The sequence below is a fragment of the Ranitomeya variabilis genome, chromosome 5, assembly GCF_051348905.1.
Source record: "Ranitomeya variabilis isolate aRanVar5 chromosome 5, aRanVar5.hap1, whole genome shotgun sequence".
In the NCBI taxonomy this organism is placed as follows: Eukaryota; Metazoa; Chordata; class Amphibia; order Anura; family Dendrobatidae; genus Ranitomeya; species Ranitomeya variabilis.
The window spans coordinates 90,864,213-90,884,175 of NC_135236.1; the positions used below are offsets into that span (position 1 = coordinate 90,864,213).

The window sequence follows — 19,963 nt, forward strand, 5'->3', positions numbered from 1 at the left end:
TTGGCTGATTGAGAGGCGTCTGACCGGGATCCAAGAAGTATCGTTTTTCCTTGTGGAGAGTGACATGATAAGCATGTCGAGGTGAGGAGACTTAAAGCCACAATGCTCCTCTGGGAAATATGCAAATTGTCTCTTCAGAGAGGAAGAGGACCAGAACTCCACTGCCACCTATTGGAAGTAGCTCAACGTAGATGAACGCTCTGTGCAGGAGTGAATGGTAACCAGCAGCCCCCACAGTTTACAGATCAGTCACCATGACAACCAGAATAGTGGGGGGACAGAACAACTGCCATCACTGGGGCCGGTCTGCGGCTACACTGGAAATCACCCCTGCTCTACACAATGGTCTGTCCCAGCACTTTATCCTCCCCCATGGTCTTTACCTCCTCCACAGCCAGGACCTCTGCGACCAGAGCCGCCTGTCAGGTTCAAAGGGAACCTGTCAGCTGTTTTGGCCACTATAAGATGCGGCCACCGCCTTTCAGGGCTTATCTACAGCATTTTATAATGCTGTTAATAAGCCCCCGATCAGACCTGCAAGATAAGAGAAATAAGTTTTATTATACTCATCTGGGGGCAGTCTGGTCTGATGGGTTTCACAGGTCAGGGTCCGGCGCCTCCCATCTTCTTGCGATGCCGCCCTCCTGCTTGCTTCATCTTATAGCTGCCAAAATAGCTGACAGGTTCCCTTGAAACTGCGCTTGTGACCATCCTGCGCTGCCACTTACGTCATCACCAAAGCGGCCGTCTGAGCGCTGCGCCGCCATGTCTGTTGTGGGCAGCTGCATCACGTGACAAGATAGGTTAGTGGATTCCTGGGGCAGCTGGGAGGGGTCAACTGTCACAGCACCAGCTGAAAAGTTAATGACGTGTTTACTACCCACCAGTGTGAGGGGAATCCTGAGGTCAGCACTCAGGGGGTTAACGAGGTGTGACGTCAGCTGATCTCTGTTATAAGAGTGAGGGGGAAATGAGAGGCGTGAGGGGGAAATGAGAGGCATGAGGGGGGAAATGAGAGTTGTGAGGGGAAAATGAGAGGAATAAGGGAAAATGAGGTGAGAGGGGAAATGAGAGGAGTGTGGGGGGAAATGAGAGGAGTGTGGGGGAAAAATAGTGGAGTGATCGCAAAATGACAGGTGTGAGGTCAAAATGAGAGTCGTGATGGGAAAATGAGAGAAGTGAGGCCCTGCAGTATGAGGCTGTGTATAGAGAAGAGTAAGGCGCTGCAGATGGAGGCTGTGAATCTGTAGTATTGAATATATGATGTGAAATTTTTTTATGTGCAATGTAATCATTTTAATTTGTTATATCTAACCACAGTTAGTTGCTATGCCCGGGCAACAACGGGCTCTTCAGTTAGTTCAAAATAAAACAATTAAAAAAAAAATCAAACATACACATATTTGGTATCACCATGTTCAGGATCACCCAATCTATCAATAAAAAGGATTAACCTGATCGCTAAATGGCATAGCGAGAAAAAAAGTAAAAACGCCAGAATTACGTTTTTTTTTCGTCGCTGTACATTGCATTAAAATGCAATAACGGGGAATCAAAAGAACGTATCTGCACCAAATTGGTATTAAAAATGGCAGCTCGGCACACAAGAAATAAGCCCTCAATTGGCCCGAAATCACAAAAAAGGAGACGCTACAGGTATCGGAAAATGGCGCAATTTATTTATTTTTTTTAACAAAGTTTGGAATTTTTTTACCACTTAGATAATAAAGAACCTAGACATGTTTGGTGTCTATGAACTCGTAATGACCTGGAGAATCAAAATGGCAGGTCAGGTTTAGCATTTAGTGAACCTAGCAAAAAAGCCAAACAAAAAACAACTGTGGGATTGCACTTTTTTTTTCAATTTCACCGCACTTTGTATTTTTTTCCCGTTGTCCAGGACACGATATGTTAAAACCAATGGTGTCGTTCAAAAGTACAACTCGTCCCGCAAAAAACAAGCCCTCACATGGCCATATTGACGGAAAAGTAAAAAAGTTATGGCTCTGGGAATAAGGGGAGCAAAAAAACACAAAACCAAAAATACCTCCGGTCATGAAGGGGTTAAACATTATTTTACCTTATAGAAAGAATCAGCTGTGATCCTGTGCTGTAATGTCTGTACTCTCTTTTGCATCCTCCCCTGCCCAGGAGCTGTGGTATGATCAGACCATGTTCCTGCACGGTCAGGCACAGCCATAACACAGTACACAGCAGGGGCACATTTATAAGATTATCTCAGCACGGGAACATATTTTTAAACACATCAAATTGTGAAGTTCATTTTTATTCCAAGATCTGTTGATTAAAATATACTTTAGTTTGTGGCACAACCCGTTTTTAGATCCCTTAGCACTGACATGAGACACACTGGTTATTCCATGGAACTATTTCATGTTTCAACATATTTTTCCTCATCTCTATCTCCTTCATCCTGTTTATAAAAAGTTAATTGTGAAAAGTTTCCAGTGATCTCTTCATATTAGCTCTATTGAGCCTGGTAAACCAACACGGTCAGTATACTGATCAGCCCTCCCCGACAGTCGGTCTGCTGGCCGACCCTCCCCGACAGTCGGTCTGCTGGAAGGCTCTCTCCGACGGTCGGTCTGCTGGCTGGCCCTCCCCGACTGTCGGTCTGTTCGCCAGTCCTCCCCGACGGTCGGTCTGCCGGGCCGGCCCTCCCCGACGGTCGGTCTGCTGGCTGGCCCTCCCCGACTGTCGGTCTGCTGGCCGGCCCTCCCCGACTGTCGGTCTGCTGGCCGGCCCTCCCCGACTGTCGGTCTGCCGGGCCGGCCCTCCCCGACGGTCGGTCTGCTGGCCGGCCCTCCCCGACTGTCGGTCTGCTGGCCGGCCCTCCCCGACTGTCGGTCTGCTGGCCGGCCCTCCCCGACTGTCGGTCTGCTGGCCGGCCCTCCCCGACACTCGGTCTGCTGGCCGGCCCTCCCCGACTGTCGGTCTGTTCGCCAGCCCTCGCCGACGGTCGGTCTACTTGCTGGCACTCATGTTTCTCTCAGACAGTAGTTTTTTTCTATTCTTCATTTAATGATGTAATTGTTTAGCCCCTTTACTGACAGTACATTGTCTCAGTAGGTCATCCAGACTATGCTTAAAGGGATTGTGTTATCAGAAAATGCTCTATTGTTTAATCCTTTTTCTGTTGCATGTAGTTTAGTTGTTTGTTTTTGTTAATTGATAATGGATTTTTTCATCCCACAATCTTTATTCAAATAATAATTGTAATCTTGCAATTTTGATACTGCCCGCTCAGGCAATTTAGACTCCTACTTCCTGTCCTTTCAGGAAGAGTTTACAGCAGTTTCCTTATCACCGCAGGCAGGATTACAATGACAGGTACCACCTTGGTACACAGCTGAAAACACAGAATCCACCAATTACAGTAGGCAAAGTCACCACTGACCCTGATCCCCGCCCCTTCATAATGACCTTTACACCCTCAATAAATGCGTCAATACAAAGTATAAGGTCATAGTCTATTGCTGCTAATATACATGTGCATTTCCTAAAACAGGAAGTTGGAGTGTAAAAAAATCCATATGGCCGGTCTAAAAAATGGTAACATTTCTCATTTTTATTTTTCATACATATTGTAATATGGGAAAAAAAACTTTGCTGAAATGTAAAAAAAAAAATACATTTAGCACACAAACGTGATTTAGACAATAGGTCATCTTCTGATAACACCTTCTCTTTAAAGGGAACCTGTCACCATGAAATTGCAGTCTGATTCATGGGCAGCAGGTTATAGAGCAGGGTGAGCTGAATAGATTGAGATAAGGTTTTCAGGAAAATATTGAGTATAACTAGTGGTTTTATCATAGAAACCTCTGCTCCTTCTGGGGTTTTGAGTCCAGTGGGCGGTCCTATCAGTGACTGACAGCTGTCTCTGTGTCAGTGTGTATACTGGGATAGCTGTCAGATAAGAGGGAACCGACCAGTATGTTTAGGGCCAATAAACCACTAACATGTCGTTATGCAGCTGAGGTTTAGCGTTTCACATCTGCTTATGTCAGAACTGTCTGTTTCTCTGATGGGTAATAAAACGAGCTATGCCTAGCCCATCAGCATTGGACGCATTCACAGCTGTGCACGTAGTAAGGAAAGGTGTACTGTCCTCTGCTTTATCAATTCAAGGCACATGGACCCGCTGCTATTGAGCACAACTTCCAGAGTCGTCTTGGATCATTTATAAATCTTTGTAGACATGGGCATGTAAGGAACGCTAACCCTCGGCTATATTACCGCCTTTCAATGGTTATTCCAGGCTACACAGGTTATCACCTATCCACAGAGTTCCCCAACTCCAGTCCTCGAGCCACCAAAAGCTCGTATTCAGGATTCCCTAGGGCATGTTTCCACGGTCAGTAACCGGCAGCGCTTTGGACGCAGCACATGTCCGCTTTGTCCAAAGCGCTCATGGCTTTTGAATGCAGGAGATTCCGCATGTGTTCATTGAACCGTGCGGAATCACCGCACCCAATACATTGTACGGGTGACATTTATCTTGCGGAGACTGAGCGTCTCTGGAAGATAAATAGACATGCTGCGGTGTGGAAAGACGTGCCGCATGTCCGTCTCCACAGGTAAGCAGGAGGTGTCCGTGCACGCATAGTGGAGATGGGATTTCTTGAAAACCCATCCACTGTGCTGTAACATCTGGCCGCTGCGGGTTGGACGCTGCAGATGTACGCAGAGTCCAACCCACAGCGCTTACTGACTGTGGCAACATATCCTTAGTATTACACCGTTGATAATTCCTTCACCCGTACTAAAACAAGAGGGGATTATAGGGAGAGAAATGGGAAGCGCAGACTTCTGAGTGTAGTAGTTAGTTTCCAAAGGTGTGTACTCAGTGTGAATCCACTCACCTTTTTGGTGTCTTGATATACTGTGTATAGATCCAATCCATGGATCACTCCATTCCTCTTTCCGCTCAGTTTGCTGCAAAGATCTGGGAACTGATGAGCGCACTGAACAGTGCTTTCATAGGCGATAACTCTTTGTGAATGTTTTTCCCAGCAATATGCGCTCCTGAAGGATGATGATGGAACTCGATATTCTGATTCAAGGATGATTTTTATTTCAAACTAAAAATTGTGACATTATACCTGAGGAAGACTCCAAGAAGTCGAAACCGGTTGTATTTTAGTTTGAAATAAAAATCATCCTTGAATCAGAATATCGAGTTCCATCATCATCCTTCACCCGTACTAAGGAATTCCTGAGAATCTGATCTGTTGGTGGCTCTGGAGGACCGGAGTTGGGGAACACTGGCCTAGATAAATGGTAGTTGTGGGACTGCTGGCACTCCTTTACCACAGTGAATGAGCATGAGGGTCTAATGGTCGCACCTAGTACTACATTTTGCACCACTGCAGATCAGCATGAGGGTCTAATGGTCGCACCTAGTACTACATTTTGCACTACTGCAGATGAGCATGAGCGTGTAATGGTCACACCTAGTACTACATTTTGCACCACTGCAGATGAGCTTGAGGGTCTAATGGTCGCACCTAGTACTACATTTTGTACTACTGCAGATGAGCATGAGGGTCTAATGGTCGCACCTAGTACTACATTTTGTACTACTGCAGATGAGCATGAGGGTCTAATGGTCGCACCTAGTACTACATTTTGTACTACTGCAGATGAGCATGAGGGTCTAATGGTCGCACCTAGTACTACATTTTGCAGGGCCAACAATCAGTCATCTCAGAACTTTGCCTTTTCAGAGTCCTATAAATTTATTTCCTTTTTCTTTCTTCTAGTGCTCAAAAACACCGCTGGTCTTTCTCTCCACTCATCCATCATGGCTGGATTTATTTCTTATACCTTTCATCCTGTTTTCCCAAAATCTTCGAGTCCCTCGTGTCGTCTGGGACAAGACAGACTGTTCACCAGTAATCAGGTACAGATGCGATGCTCTGCGGCCCTTCACGCTTGTATAATCTAAGACCATGTTGGGAATTTGCTGTTTCCCTAATAAAATTCTTTGATTTCATCTCTTGATTCAGATTTCACCCACCTAAGCAAATCGTTAGCTTAGGTGTGAGTTGTAACAAGTGCTACTTTACAGTCCACTCTTCAGCCACGTTTTCTGTTGTATGTACAGTCGTCGCCCTGTGCTTCCACAAGATGGGCGTTGGTCAGAGTTTTGTTGTAAAACTCATTATTTATGGCTCGTTAAGGAAACTGTGAACTATGCTCGATACAGGTCAAATATTTTGATTGATCAGGTCCTCCTGTACTCTGTAGGTAAGGTTTGTGCTTGGGCTGTAATGTACAGTATGTACACTAGTAATAGAGAAAATTGTGTGCAGCTCGTCCTGACAGCTGCTGGCAAAAATGTGCCTCTAAAAACAAGCACTGCTTCTCTGGTCACAATTCAGATGTAGCATCTCTAAGCATGACTGACGAGGCAAGCGCCACAGCCGTTGTGCGAGTGTTGTATAGCGCCCTCCATACTATGCGGATTGCATATGAATGCTTGGAAAGTTTATGGTGTGCTGAGTGTAGGTTATAGGGACACTGTCAGCACAGAATGACTGTCCAAACCAAGCACAGGTGCTCAGTGCATCATGGCGTAGCTAAATATTTAACTACACCTTCCCGCACCTGCTTGTTTTCTCTGAGTCTGCACCCCTCAACTTTTTTGATTGACAGCTCTGGTTTCAACCAACCAGTAAAGGTGTGGAGATAGATGGAAAGCAAGCAGGTGGGGAGGTGTAAGTAAAAGATGGCCACGCCATGATGCACAGAGCGCCTGTGCTTGGTTTGAGCAGTCATTTTGTGCTAACAGTGTTTTTAAAGAATGCTCAATCTGTGACATGCGACGACTGTTCTTTTTCTTTGAACAGAAAAAAAAAATTGGGCTTTTTACCTTTGCCTCTATTGCTTGGTGAGCTAACACAGTATGCAGAAATAATCAACAGTGTACAACCTAAAAAAGAAACTTGGAAAAGAAAAGAATGTAAGTTGTCATTTTGGTCATACTATATCCTTGCAGTTCTTCAACCCCCATTTCTTGCCCCAGGAAGAGTTTACACATCTCATATATCCCTGATCTCAATAATGCATCTCCTAAGAACCAGGCATTTTTTTTTTCATTCTTGCTCTTTCACTTTTTGCTTACCTTTTTCCAAAAGCTATCAGTTTTTTAAATTAATTTTTTCCGTCCACCTAGCCTAATGAGGGTTTGTTGTAGTTTTGAATGAGACCATTAATTTTTCCCATACAATGTACTGAGTAACATGAAAATAAAAACGAGTGGGATGAATTGGCGAAAAAAAAATCCAATTCTGCCATTGTTTTTTTATTAGGGGGGGTATTACTTGTACCATATTCATTGTTCGGTAAAAATGATATGGTAACAGGACTCCCAGGCCAGTACTATTGTGGCGATATCAAATTTGCATAGATTTGTTTTTATTTAAGTGGAGAAAAAAAAAATCATACATTTTTTAAGAACAAATCAAATAAATCTTGCTCTGCATCAGCATTCTCCGAGGCCTATAATGTTTTTGTTTTTAAGTCGGTGGAGATGTGAGGGCTTGTTTTTTTACGTCCTGTGCTGACGGTTTTATTGATGCCAATTTGGAGTACTTCCTATTCACGCAGCGGCAATGATGTAATTTAAGCACCGCTCTCTGAGATTGACAGTGGCATGTAAAAAATGGTTAACAGCGGTGATGGTAGCTGAGCTCGACCACTTTTATTAGACCCAGATGCCGGCTGTGCAGTTAATCCACCGTCCACCACAGTATCCTGGAAATCTCGTGCTATCCACATCTGCTGCCAATCAGTGGCCTCCTCATCGTCGCTGAGGCCAGTGATTGCCTGCAGCCGTCACGTGTATACAGCACATGAGCACTGCAGTAATGTAAACCAGAGCCGGCGGGGAGCAGCGGGATGGGAATTGGGCCTACGTTCACATTTGCGTTGTGCGCTGCTGCGTCGGCGATGCAACGCACAACGCAAACAAAAACGCAACCAAACGCACGCTAAAACGCTGCGTTTTGCGACGCATGCGTCTTTTTTGGCCGAAAGTTGGACGCAAAAAAAATGCAACTTGCGTTCTCTGCGCCCAACGCTTGCGGCCAAAAAAACGCATGCGTCGCAAAACGCAGCACAACGCATGTCCATGCGCCCCCATGTTAAAGGGAACCTGTCACCCCGTTTTTTCGGTATGAGATAAAAATACTGTTAAATAGGGCCTGAGCTGAGCATTACAATAGTGTATTTTGTGTACCCCGATTCCCCACCTATGTTGCCGAAATACGTTACCAAAGTAGTCGTTTTCGCCTGTCAATCAGGCTGGTTTGGTCAAAAGGGCGTGGTGTCTTCCCCCAGATTTTGCGTAGTTTTCCGTTGGTGGCGTAGTGGTGTGCGCATGCCCAAGGTCCCGAATCCTCTGCCAGGGGATTTAAAAGAGCGCGCTGTTCGTTATTTCATTGGTGATCGGTGGGCGCGGCCATCTTCCTTTGGCCGCACGTGCGCAGAAGCGGCGCTCTGCTGGCCACGGCTTCAGGAAAATGGCCGCCGCGATATCCATCTGCGCACGCGCGGCATCCCGCGGCCATTTTCCTGAAGCCGCGGCCAGCAGAGCGCCGCTTCTGCGCACGCGTGGCCAAAGGAAGATGGCCGCGCCCACCGATCACCAATGAAATAACGAACAGCGCGCTCTTTTAAATCCCCTGGCAGAGGATTCGGGACCTTGGGCATGCGCACACCACTACGCCACCAACGGAAAACTACGCAAAATCTGGGGGAAGACAACACGCCCTTTTGACCAGACCAGCCTGATTGACAGGCGAAAACGGAGACTTTGCAAAGGTATTTCGGCAACTTAGGTGGGTAATAAACGCATAACAAACACACTAATGTAACGCCCACCTCTGCCCCTATTTAACGCTATTTTTATCCCATCTTCCAAAAACGTGGTGACAGGTTCCCTTTAAATATAGGGGCGCATGACGCATGCGGCGACGCTGCGGCGCCGAACGCTAATGTGAACGTAGACTTACGGGGTATCATCAGGTAAGTAATGGTTAGTTTGTTATATTAAGGCTGGCATATTCTGCTTTTAGAGACATTTTCTTTAATCGTAGAAAAGTGACAATTTAGGGTTAAAAATATTGGGTTAACATTACTGTAGTTTAATCTATGTTGTTCCTCCAATGTCTTATGTAAAGTTTATGTATTTAAATCGGATTTTAGTTCTTTGAGTTTGTATTTTCTTTTTTTAATCTGAGTTTAATAATAGTTTATTATTTGTATATTCAATGTAAAATCAATCAGCATAGAATTACGTTAAATGGAAGCCAAAAAAGTATTCTTCATTGACCACGTACCTTTTTGTAATGCCCTCGCACCTCACAGGAAGCATATTTAGAGCAATCAGCCAGTGGCAGGCCTGGGATCCTGCCATTATTGTCAAATGTCAATAGTTCCAAGTGTAGGTTTTGTTCGCATTACTATTGATCCCTGCCCATAAAAGCTGCCTCTGCTATGCGTAGTGTACAGTAGAATAAAGCTGAGTTAAGCTGGCATAGTCAGTGACTTTATAGTCTTTGTGTGTCTTGCTCCCATTTTGCGAAATATTAGTTCAGATGTAGTTCTCAGGCACCATCGATCCCTAGGAGGAAAGAGTTTCCATGGTCCCATGGGAGTAATTCATGGACTGTCAAGGTCTTCATGATGATAGACTACTGCTTTTAATAATCATTTTTCAACAGTAAGGTTAAAAATATATATTTCTTTGTAATTGTTTGGTATTGAAGAATAAGTATAATCTCCTCCGATTGCTCAAAGGAAAAGGTAGAAGTGTACAGCTTATCCTCCGTGCGCGACCTTATTGGCATACGGACCTATACACTTTCTATTGAGCTCATAACCCGTTTTGCTTTCAGTTATGCGTTTATTTTGATTTATGTTTTAGGGGCTCAACTGGGGAGGTGGGTTCTTTGAGCGGTAGGTCAGGATGAGCAGCACGGAATAGATCTATTAGAGGTCACCTGGTGAGGTGGTTTCTCTAAGCCATAGGTCAGGCTGAGCAGCACGGAATATATCTATTAGAGGTCACCTGGTGAGGTGGGTTCTCTAAGCCATAGGTCAGGATCAGCAGCACGGAATATATCTATTAGAGGTCACCTGGTGAGGTGGGTTCTCTAAGCCATGGTCAGGATCAGTATCACGGAATATATCTATTAGAGGTCACCTGGTGAGGTGGGTTCTCTAAGCCATGGTCAGGATCAGTATCACGGAATATATCTATTAGAGGTCACCTGGTGAGGTGGGTTCTCTAAGCCATAGGTCAGGATCAGCAGCACGGAATATATCTATTAGAGGTCACCTGATGAGGTGGGTTCTCTAAGCCATGGTCAGGATCAGTATCACGGAATATATCTATTAGAGGTCACCTGGTGAGGTGGGTTCTCTAAGCCATAGGTCAGGATCAGCAGCACGGAATATATCTATTAGAGGTCACCTGATGAGGTGGGTTCTCTAAGCCATGGTCAGTCAGGCTGAGCAGCACGGAATATATCTATTAGAGGTCACCTGGTGAGGTGGGTTCTCTAAGCCATAGGTCAGGATCAGTATCACGGAATATATCTATTAGAGGTCACCTGGTGAGGTGGGTTCTCTAAGCCATAGGTCAGGATCAGTATCACGGAATATATCTATTAGAGGTCACCTGGTGAGGTGGGTTCTCTAAGCCATAGGTCAGGATCAGCAGCACGGAATATATCTATTAGAGGTCACCTGGTGAGGTGGGTTCTCTAAGCCATAGGTCAGGATCAGTATCACGGAATATACAGGTCCTTCTCAAAAAATTAGCATATAGTGTTAAATTTCATTATTTACCATAATGTAATGATTACAATTAAACTTTCATATATTATAGATTCATTATCCACCAACTGAAATTTGTCAGGTCTTTTATTGTTTTAATACTGATGATTTTGGCATACAACTCCTGATAACCCAAAAAACCTGTCTCAATAAATTAGCATATTTCACCTGTCCAATCAAATAAAAGTGTTTTTTACTAACAAACAAAAAAACCATCAAATAATAATGTTCAGTTATGCACTCAATACTTGGTCGGGAATCCTTTGGCAGAAATGACTGCTTCAATGCGGCGTGGCATGGAGGCAATCAGCCTGTGACACTGCTGAGATGTTATGGAGGCCCAGGATGCTTCAATAGCGGCCTTAAGCTCATCCAGAGTGTTGGGTCTTGCGTCTCTCAACTTTCTCTTCACAATATCCCACAGATTCTCTATGGGGTTCAGGTCAGGAGAGTTGGCAGGCCAATTGAGCACAGTAATACCATGGTCAGTAAACCATTTACCAGTGGTTTTGGCACTGTGAGCAGGTGCCAGGTCGTGCTGAAAAATGAAATCTTCATCTCCATAAAGCATTTCAGCCGATGGAAGCATGAAGTGCTCCAAAATCTCCTGATAGCTAGCTGCATTGACCCTGCCCTTGATGAAACACAGTGGACCAACACCAGCAGCTGACATGGCACCCCACACCATCACTGACTGTGGGTACTTGACACTGGACTTCAGGCATTTTGGCATTTCCTTCTCCCCAGTCTTCCTCCAGACTCTGGCACCTTGATTTCCGAATGATATGCAAAATTTGCTTTCATCAGAAAAAAGTACTTGGGACCACTTAGCAACAGTCCAGTGCTGCTTCTCTGTAGCCCAGGTCAGGCGCTTCTGCCGCTGTTTATGGTTCAAAAGTGGCTTTACCTGGGGAATGCGGCACCTGTAGCCCATTTCCTGCACACGCCTGTGCACGGTGGCTCTGGATGTTTCCACACCAGACTCAGTCCACTGCTTCCTCAGGTTCCCCAAGGTCTGGAATCGGTCCTTCTCCACAATCTTCCTCAGGGTCCGGTCACCTCTTCTCGTTGTACAGCGTTTTCTGCCACATTGTTTCCTTCCAACAGACTTACCATTGAGGTCCCTTGATACAGCACTCTGGGAACAGCCTATTTGTTGAGAAATTTCTTTCTGGGTCTTACCCTCTTGCTTGAGGGTGTCAATGATGGCCTTCTTGACATCTGTCAGGTCGCTAGTCTTACCCATGATGGGGGTTTTGAGTAATGAACCAGGCAGGGGGTTTTTAAAAGCCTCAGGTATCTTTTGCATGTGTTTAGAGTTAATTAGTTGATTCAGAAGATTAGGGTAATAGGTCATTTAGAGAACCTTTTCTTGATATGCTAATTTATTGAGACAGGTTTTTTGGGTTATCAGGAGTTGTATGCCAAAATCATCAGTATTAAAACAATAAAAGACCTGACAAATTTCAGTTGGTGGATAATGAATCTATAATATATGAAAGTTTAATTGTAATCATTACATTATGGTAAATAATGAAATTTAACACTATATGCTAATTTTTTGAGAAGGACCTGTATCTATTAGAGGTCACCTGATGAGGTGGGTTCTCTAAGCCATAGGTCAGGATCAGTATCATGGAATATATCTATTAGAGGTAACCTGGTGAGGTGGGTTCTCTAAGCCATAGGTCAGGATCAGTATCACGGAATATATCTATTAGAGGTCACCTGGTGAGGTGGGTTCTCTAAGCCATAGGTCAGGATCAGTATCACGGAATATATCTATTAGAGGTCACCTGGTGAGGTGGGTTCTCTAAGCCATGGTCAGGATCAGCAGCACGGAATATATCTATTAGAGGTCACCTGGTGAGGTGGGTTCTCTAAGCCATAGGTCAGGATCAGTATCACGGAATATATCTATTAGAGGTCACCTGGTGAGGTGGGTTCTCTAAGCCATGGTCAGGATCAGCAGCACAGAATTATCCACGTGGTTGGGTATGATGAATATAAATACTTTATTCAATCATGCAACAATTAAAAACAGACATCACATAATTTTACAAGCAAACATCAACACAAACAGGGTATAAATATTAGAATTGAATAAGAAAACAAAATGACAAAATACGTCATAGAATTTTGTAAACTTGACATAAGAATGATATTGGGCGAAGCGCGCATCGGGGCAGGACGCTCATACCTGTGAGTGTCAGTAATTTGCTGCAAATTGTTTTTGTGCATTTGGCAGTATTTATGTACTTATCAAAAGAATTACTATAAGGGTACCGTCACACAGTGGCATTTTCATCGCTACGACGGCACGATTCGTGACGTTGTAGCGATATCGTTACGATCTCGCAGTGTCTGACACGCAGCAGCGATCAGGGATCCTGCTGAGAATCGTACGTCGTAGCAGATCGTTTGGAACTTTCTTTCGTCGCTGGATCTCCCGCTGTCATCGCTGGATCGTTGTGTGTGACAGCGATCCAGCGATGCGTTCGCTGGTAACCAGGGTAAACATCGGGTTACTAAGCGCAGGGCCGCGCTTAGTAACCCGATGTTTACCGTGGTTACCAGCGTAAAAGTAAAAAAAAACAAACCGTACATACTCACCATCTGATGTCCGTCAGGTCCCTTGCCGTCTGCTTCCCGCTCTGACTGTCTGCCGGCCGGAAAGTGAGAGCAGATCACAGCGGTGACGTCACCGCTGCGCTCTGCTCTCACTGTACGGCGGCACTCAGTCAGAGCGGGAAGCAGACGGCAAGGGACCTGACGGACATCAGATGGTGAGTATGTACGGTTTGTTTTTTTTTACTTTTACGCTGGTAACCACGGTAAACATCGGGTTACTAAGCGCGGCCCTGCGCTTAGTAACCCGATGTTTACCCTGGTTACCAGCGAACCTCGGCATCGTTGGTCGCTGGAGAGCGGTCTGTGTGACAGCTCCCCAGCGATCACACAACGACTTACCAACGATCACGGCCAGGTCGTATCGCAGGTCGTGATCGTTGGTAAATCGTTATGTGAGACGGTACCCTAAGTATAATAAAGTAAATAAATAAATTCTGCCAGATGCACAAAAATAATTTAGAGCAGATTTCTGACCCTCACACTGTGTGTCCTGCCCCAATGCGAGTTTTCCCGTCCGTTTATTATTCTTATGGTAAGTTTATAGAATTCTATTATATATTTAGTCACCTACACGTTTTAATTTGAATGCAATTCTTCCATTTTTAACCCATTTGTGTTGCCTTCTGTTTGTAAAATTGAATCTTTACCACAAAGTTGGTCAATTTGTTTGGTCGACTGTATGTCCAGGGATCCGGGGTAATGTTTTGGTTTTTCCAAAAAACACTGGAGGCATAGGTCTACCTGACTGTCGCCGATATTATCTAGCATCTACCCATTTGCGGATTCTCAATTTACTACATTCTTCTAGATCAAAGCTCTTGGGTCCACATGGCACATGATGTTTGCTCCATATCGGCTTTAACCTTGCCTTGGACCTTGCCCTGTATAACGCGGTACAATATTTCTGTATCGTATAGCATCAGGCAACCTCTCAAAACAAGGCGTACTGCAAGCGTAAGAGGCATTCTGTTTGACTCCTGTGGACCATTGATGCAAATAACTGATAATCCGAGGTTCAAACCAGGAGCCTCCTCAAATCTTTTTTCTCCTTCGCCTCATTGGGGGACACAGACCATGGGGTGTATGCTGCTGCTGCCACTAGGAGGCTGACACTAAGTAATACAAAGAAAGTTCTCTCCTCCCCTGCAGTATACCCCCTCCTGCTGGCTCCCAGCTAACCAGTTCTTGCTTAGTGTCCGTAGGAGGCACACGGACGGGTCTGCTATTCAGACCCAAAGAACTCTTTTTACTTTTACCTTTTTACCTTTTACAACGGACGAAGGGGGCGACGGATTCTTTCATGTTCCGATCTCCCCCGAACCAACAACAGGCGAGCACGGGAGTTTCACCTCTCCGTATCTTCTCCTGCGACGTGGGAAGCCACTGCCTGAGCTGATTCTAGGGGCGACGGGCCCTTTCATGGGACCGATCTCCCCCCTCCCTTATCAGACGAGCACTGGAGTGTCTCCTCCAGTATCCTCTTCTGCAGCCAGGCCTATTGCCGGACATCAGCCCTGCCCACCAGGTTTTACCCTCGGCTGTACAGAGGCGCTCTCCAGCGTGGCGTCCGAGCAGCCCCCACTGCACCACCACTATTATAGGCGGATGGTACAAGGAGGCGGACGGTTCCTCTCCTCCTCCCTGCTAAGGGGACGATGGATTGAGGACTCTTATTATTCCTGCACCGTCCAAACAGCAGCAACAGCACAGGATCTTTTTTCTACCTTCTGTCCTGCTGAACAAAGCTGCATACTGGGGTAAGTGCCGGGACTCGAGTGGTCGGAGGGCTCTGCGCATCCGGCGGCTTTTTCCCTCGTTCGGCGCCGGCTGGCTTCAAAATTTAGCCCCCGGCTTAAGGGTTTGTGTAGGCCTCAACCCGGAACTCTTCAGGCTCCGCCCCCCTATTCAGGCGCCTCTCATTCAGGACGAGAGATCTATCCTCGGCGGCCATCTTTATCCTCCTGCCATCTCCGGACACGAGCTCATCCGGAAGTGGCTGCTGCATCGCACCGCCGGTACTCAGCGCTGAAGACAGCGCTATTCCAGACGGGCGACTCAGAATCTCGGTAAGGAGAAAACTCCCTCTGCACCCCTCCCCCGCACGCACCTCGGCAGCATAAAGGGACTAGCGTTTCCTGTTTTTAATACTTAAGACCTGCAATCTCTGGTTGTCCAGCAGCCTCTGGTCTTAAAGGCACAGGTCTTAAGGGTACATGACCGCAGTCCCTGGTCTTAAAGACACATGCCCCTTATAGGTACATGTCCAGCTTTCCCTGGCTTTTTTAATAAACACATGACCAGCATTCCCTAGTCTTAAAGGTTCCCTTTTAAAAAAAAAAAAAAAAAAAAAGAGCACATTACCAGCATTCTCTGCTCTTTAAGTCATGACCAGCCAGGAGCCGGTCACCTTCCACAGAGTACTTAATTCAAATCAGGAGCCCTCCGCCGCCGCCGATCCCGGCTCTTCCCAGAGTACCTAGTTCCTCTCAAGGGGCTTCACCTCTGGCGTAATCCTTGAAAAATGCCCCGGTCTTAAAGGCACATGACCAGCATACCCAGGTCTTACGCACATGGCCAGTATTCCTGGTCTTAAAGGCACGTGAACAGTATTCCCTGGTCTTAAAGGCGCATGACCAGCATACCCTGGTCTTACACACACGGCCAGTATGCCCTGGTCTTACAGGCGCATTACCAGTATTCCTTGGTCTTAAGGGCACATGACCAGTATTACCTGGTCTTAAAGGCACATGACCAGTATGCCCTGGTCTTAAAGGCACGTGACCAGTATGCCCTGGTCTTAAAGGCACGTGACCAGTATGCCCTGGTCTTACGCACATGACCAGTATGACCTGGTTTTAAAGGCACATGACCAGTATGACCTGGTTTTAACCCCTTCATGACCCAGCCTATTTTGGCCTTAATGACCTTGCCGTTTTTTGCAATTCTGACCAGTGTCCCTTTATGAGGTAATAACTCGGGAACGCTTCAACGGATCCTAGCGATTCTGAGATTGTTTTTTCGTGACATATTGGGCTTCATGTTAGTGGTAAATTTAGGTCGATAATTTCTGCGTTTATTTGTGAAAAAAATGGAAATTTGGCGAAAATTTTGAAAATTTTGCAATTTTCACATTTTGAATTTTTATTCTGTTAAACCAGAGAGTTATGTGACACAAAATAGTTAATAAATAACATTTCCCACATGTCTACTTTACATCAGCACAATTTTGGAAACAACATTTTTTTTTGCTAGGAAGTTATAAGGGTTAAAATTTGACCAGTGATTTCTCATTTTTACAACAAAATTTACAAAACCATTTTTTTTAGGGACCACCTCACATTTGAAGTCAATTTGAGGGTTCTATATGGCTGAAAATACCCAAAAGTGACACCATTCTAAAAACTGCACCCCTCAAGGTGCTCAAAACCACATTCAAGAAGTTTATTAACCCTTCAGGTGTTTCACAGCAGCAGAAGCAACATGGAAGGAAAAAATGAACATTTAACTTTTTAGTCACAAAAATGGTCTTTTAGCAACAATTTTTTTATTTTCCCAAGGGTAAAAGGAGAAACTGGACCACGAAAGTTGTTGTCCAATTTGTTCTGAGTACGCTGATACCTCATATGTGGGGGTAAACCACTGTTTGGGCGCACGGCAGAACTCGGAAGGGAAGGAGCGCCATTTGACTTTTTGAATGAAAAATTGGCTCCAATCTTTAGCGGACACCATGTCGCGTTTGGAGAGCCCCCGTGTGCCTAAACATTGGAGCTCCCCCACAAGTGACCCCATTTTGGAAACTAGACGCCCCAAGGAACTTATCTAGATGCATAGTGAGCACTTTAAACCCCCAGGTGCTTCACAAATTGATCCGTAAAAATAAAAAAGTACTTTTTTTTTCACAAAAAAATTATTTTAGCCTCAATTTTTTAATTTTCACATGGGCAACAGGATAAAATGGATCCTAAAATTTGTTCGGCAATTTCTCCTGAGTACACTGATACCTCACATGTGGGGGTAAACCACTGTTTGGGCACATGGTAAGGCTCGGAAGGGAAGGAGCGCCATTTGACTTTTTGAATGAAAAATTATCTCCATCGTTAGCGGACACCATGTCGCGTTTGGAGAGCCCCTGTGTGCCTAAACATTGGAGCTCCCCCACAAGTGACCCCATTTTGGAAACTAGACCCCCCAAGGAACTTTTCTAGATGCATAGTGAGCACTTTAAACCAACAAGTGCTTCACAGAAGTTTATAACGCAGAGCCGTGAAAATAAAAAATAATTTTTCTTTCCTCAAAAATGATTTTTAGCCCAGAATTTTTTATTTTCCCAAGGGTAACAGGAGAAATTGGACCCCAAATGTTGTTTTCCAGTTTGTCCTGAGTACGATGATACCCCATATGTGGGGGTAAACCACTGTTTGGGTGCACGGCAGGGCTTGGAAGGGAAGGCACGCCATTTGGCTTTTTGAATGGAAAATTAGCTCCAATCATTAGCGGACACCATGTCGCGTTTGGAGAGCCCCTGTGTGCCTAAACATTGGAGCTTCCCCATAAGTGACCCCATTTTGGAAACTAGACCTCCCAAGGAACTAATCTAGATGTGTGGTGAGCACTTTGAACCCCCAAGTGCTTCACAGAAGTTTATAACGCAGAGCCGTGAAAATAATAAATACGTTTTCTTTCCTCAAAAATAATTTTTTAGCCCGCAATTGTTTATTTTCCCAAGGGTTACAGGAGAAATTGGACCCCAAAAGTTGTTGATCAGTTTCTCCTGAGTATGCTGGTACCCCATATGTGGGGGTAAAGCACTGTTTGGGCACACGTCGGGCCCGGCTCAGAAGGGAGAGAGCACCATTTTACTTTTTCAACGCAAGATTGGCTGGAATCAATGGTGGCGCCGTGTCGCGTTTGGAGACCCCCTGATGAGCCTAAAAAGTGGAAACCCCTCAATTCTAACTCCAACACTAACCCCAACACACCCCTAACTCTAATCCCAACCCTAACCACAACCCTAACCCCAACACACCCCTAACCCTAGTTTTACCCCTAATTCCAACCCTAAGGCTATGTGCTCACGTTGCGGATTTGTGTGGATTTTTCCGCAGTTTTTGAAAAATCTGCAGGTAAAACGCACTGCGCTTTAGCTGCGGATTTACCGCGGATTTCCAGTGTTTTTTGTGTGGATTTCACTTGCGGATTCCTATTATGGAGCAGGTGTAAAACGCTGCGGAATTGCACAAAGAATTGACATGCTGCGGAAAATACAACGCAGCGGATTTGGTTTTCCATAGGTTTACGTGGTACTGTAAACGTGATGGAAAACTGATACGAATCCGCAGCGACCAATCCGCTGTGGATCCGCAGCCAAATCCGCACTGTGTGCACATAGCCTAATTCTAACCCTAATTCCAACCCTAACCCTAATTCTAACCCTAATTCTAACCCTAGCCCTAAGTGCAACCCTAAGTGCAACCCTAAGTGCAACCCTAGCCCTAAGTGCAACCCTAAGTGCAACCCTAGCCCTAAGTGCAACCCTAAGTGCAACCCTAAGTGCAACCCTAGCCCTAAGTGCAACCCTAAGTGCAACCCTAGCCCTAAGTGCAACCCTAAGTGCAACCCTAAGTGCAACCCTAGCCCTAAGTGCAACCCTAAGTGCAACCCTACCCCTAACCCTAACCGTACCCCTAACCCTAACCCTAATGGAAAAACAATAAAAATAATTATATTTTCTATATTTTATTATGGGGGTGATAAAGGGGGTGATTTATTTACTATTTTTTTTATTTTGATCGCTGTGATAGAACTTATCACAGCGACCAAAATGTGCAGGAACTAATCTGCCGGCTGGCAGATTCGGCGGGCGCACTGCGCATGCACCCGCCATTTTCCAAGATGGCGGCGCCCATGAAGCAGACGGCCGGACACCGGGAGGGACATCGGAGCTAGGTAAGTATGGGGGGGTGGGACCGGAACACGGGGGGGGGGGGGGGGGGGGATCGGAGGACCTGGGGAGCGGACAGGAGGACCGGGGGGGCCGACAGGAGGGAGGAGGGGAGCGGAACGGAGATCGGGGCAAAAAGGACGACTGGGGAGGCGATCGGTGGGGTGGGGGCAGATCGGGGTCTCCAGCCATGGCAGATGCTATTGCAGCATCGGCCATGGCTGGATTGTAATATTTCACCGTTTTCATAGGTGAAATATTACAAATCGCTCTGATTGGCTGTTGAAAGTGAAACTGCCAATCAGAGCGATCGTAGCCACGGGGGGGTGAAGCCACCCCTCCGGGCTGAAGTACCACTCCCCCTGTCTCTGCAGATCGGGTAAAATGGGAGTTAACCCCTTCACCCGATCTGCAGGGACGCGATCATTCTGTGACACAGCATATGCGTCACAGGTTGGATTGGCACCGACTTTCATGACGCATACGCTGTGTCACAGGTCGGGAAGGGGTTAAGGGCACATG

General features: G+C 45.7%; 1 protein-coding gene across 6 annotated transcripts in view; it reads left to right on the top strand.

Moving 5' to 3' along the window:
* Window positions 1-19,963, top strand: part of GPAT2 (glycerol-3-phosphate acyltransferase 2, mitochondrial) — a 129,770-nt gene that overhangs the window by 27,584 nt on the left and 82,223 nt on the right. For all 6 annotated transcript variants that reach the window (XM_077262933.1, XM_077262938.1, XM_077262935.1 and 3 more), the window contains exon 8: window positions 5,787-5,926. In XM_077262933.1, coding sequence (XP_077119048.1) covers window positions 5,787-5,926 — 140 coding nt within the window. The remainder of the gene's footprint in view (window positions 1-5,786; window positions 5,927-19,963) is intronic.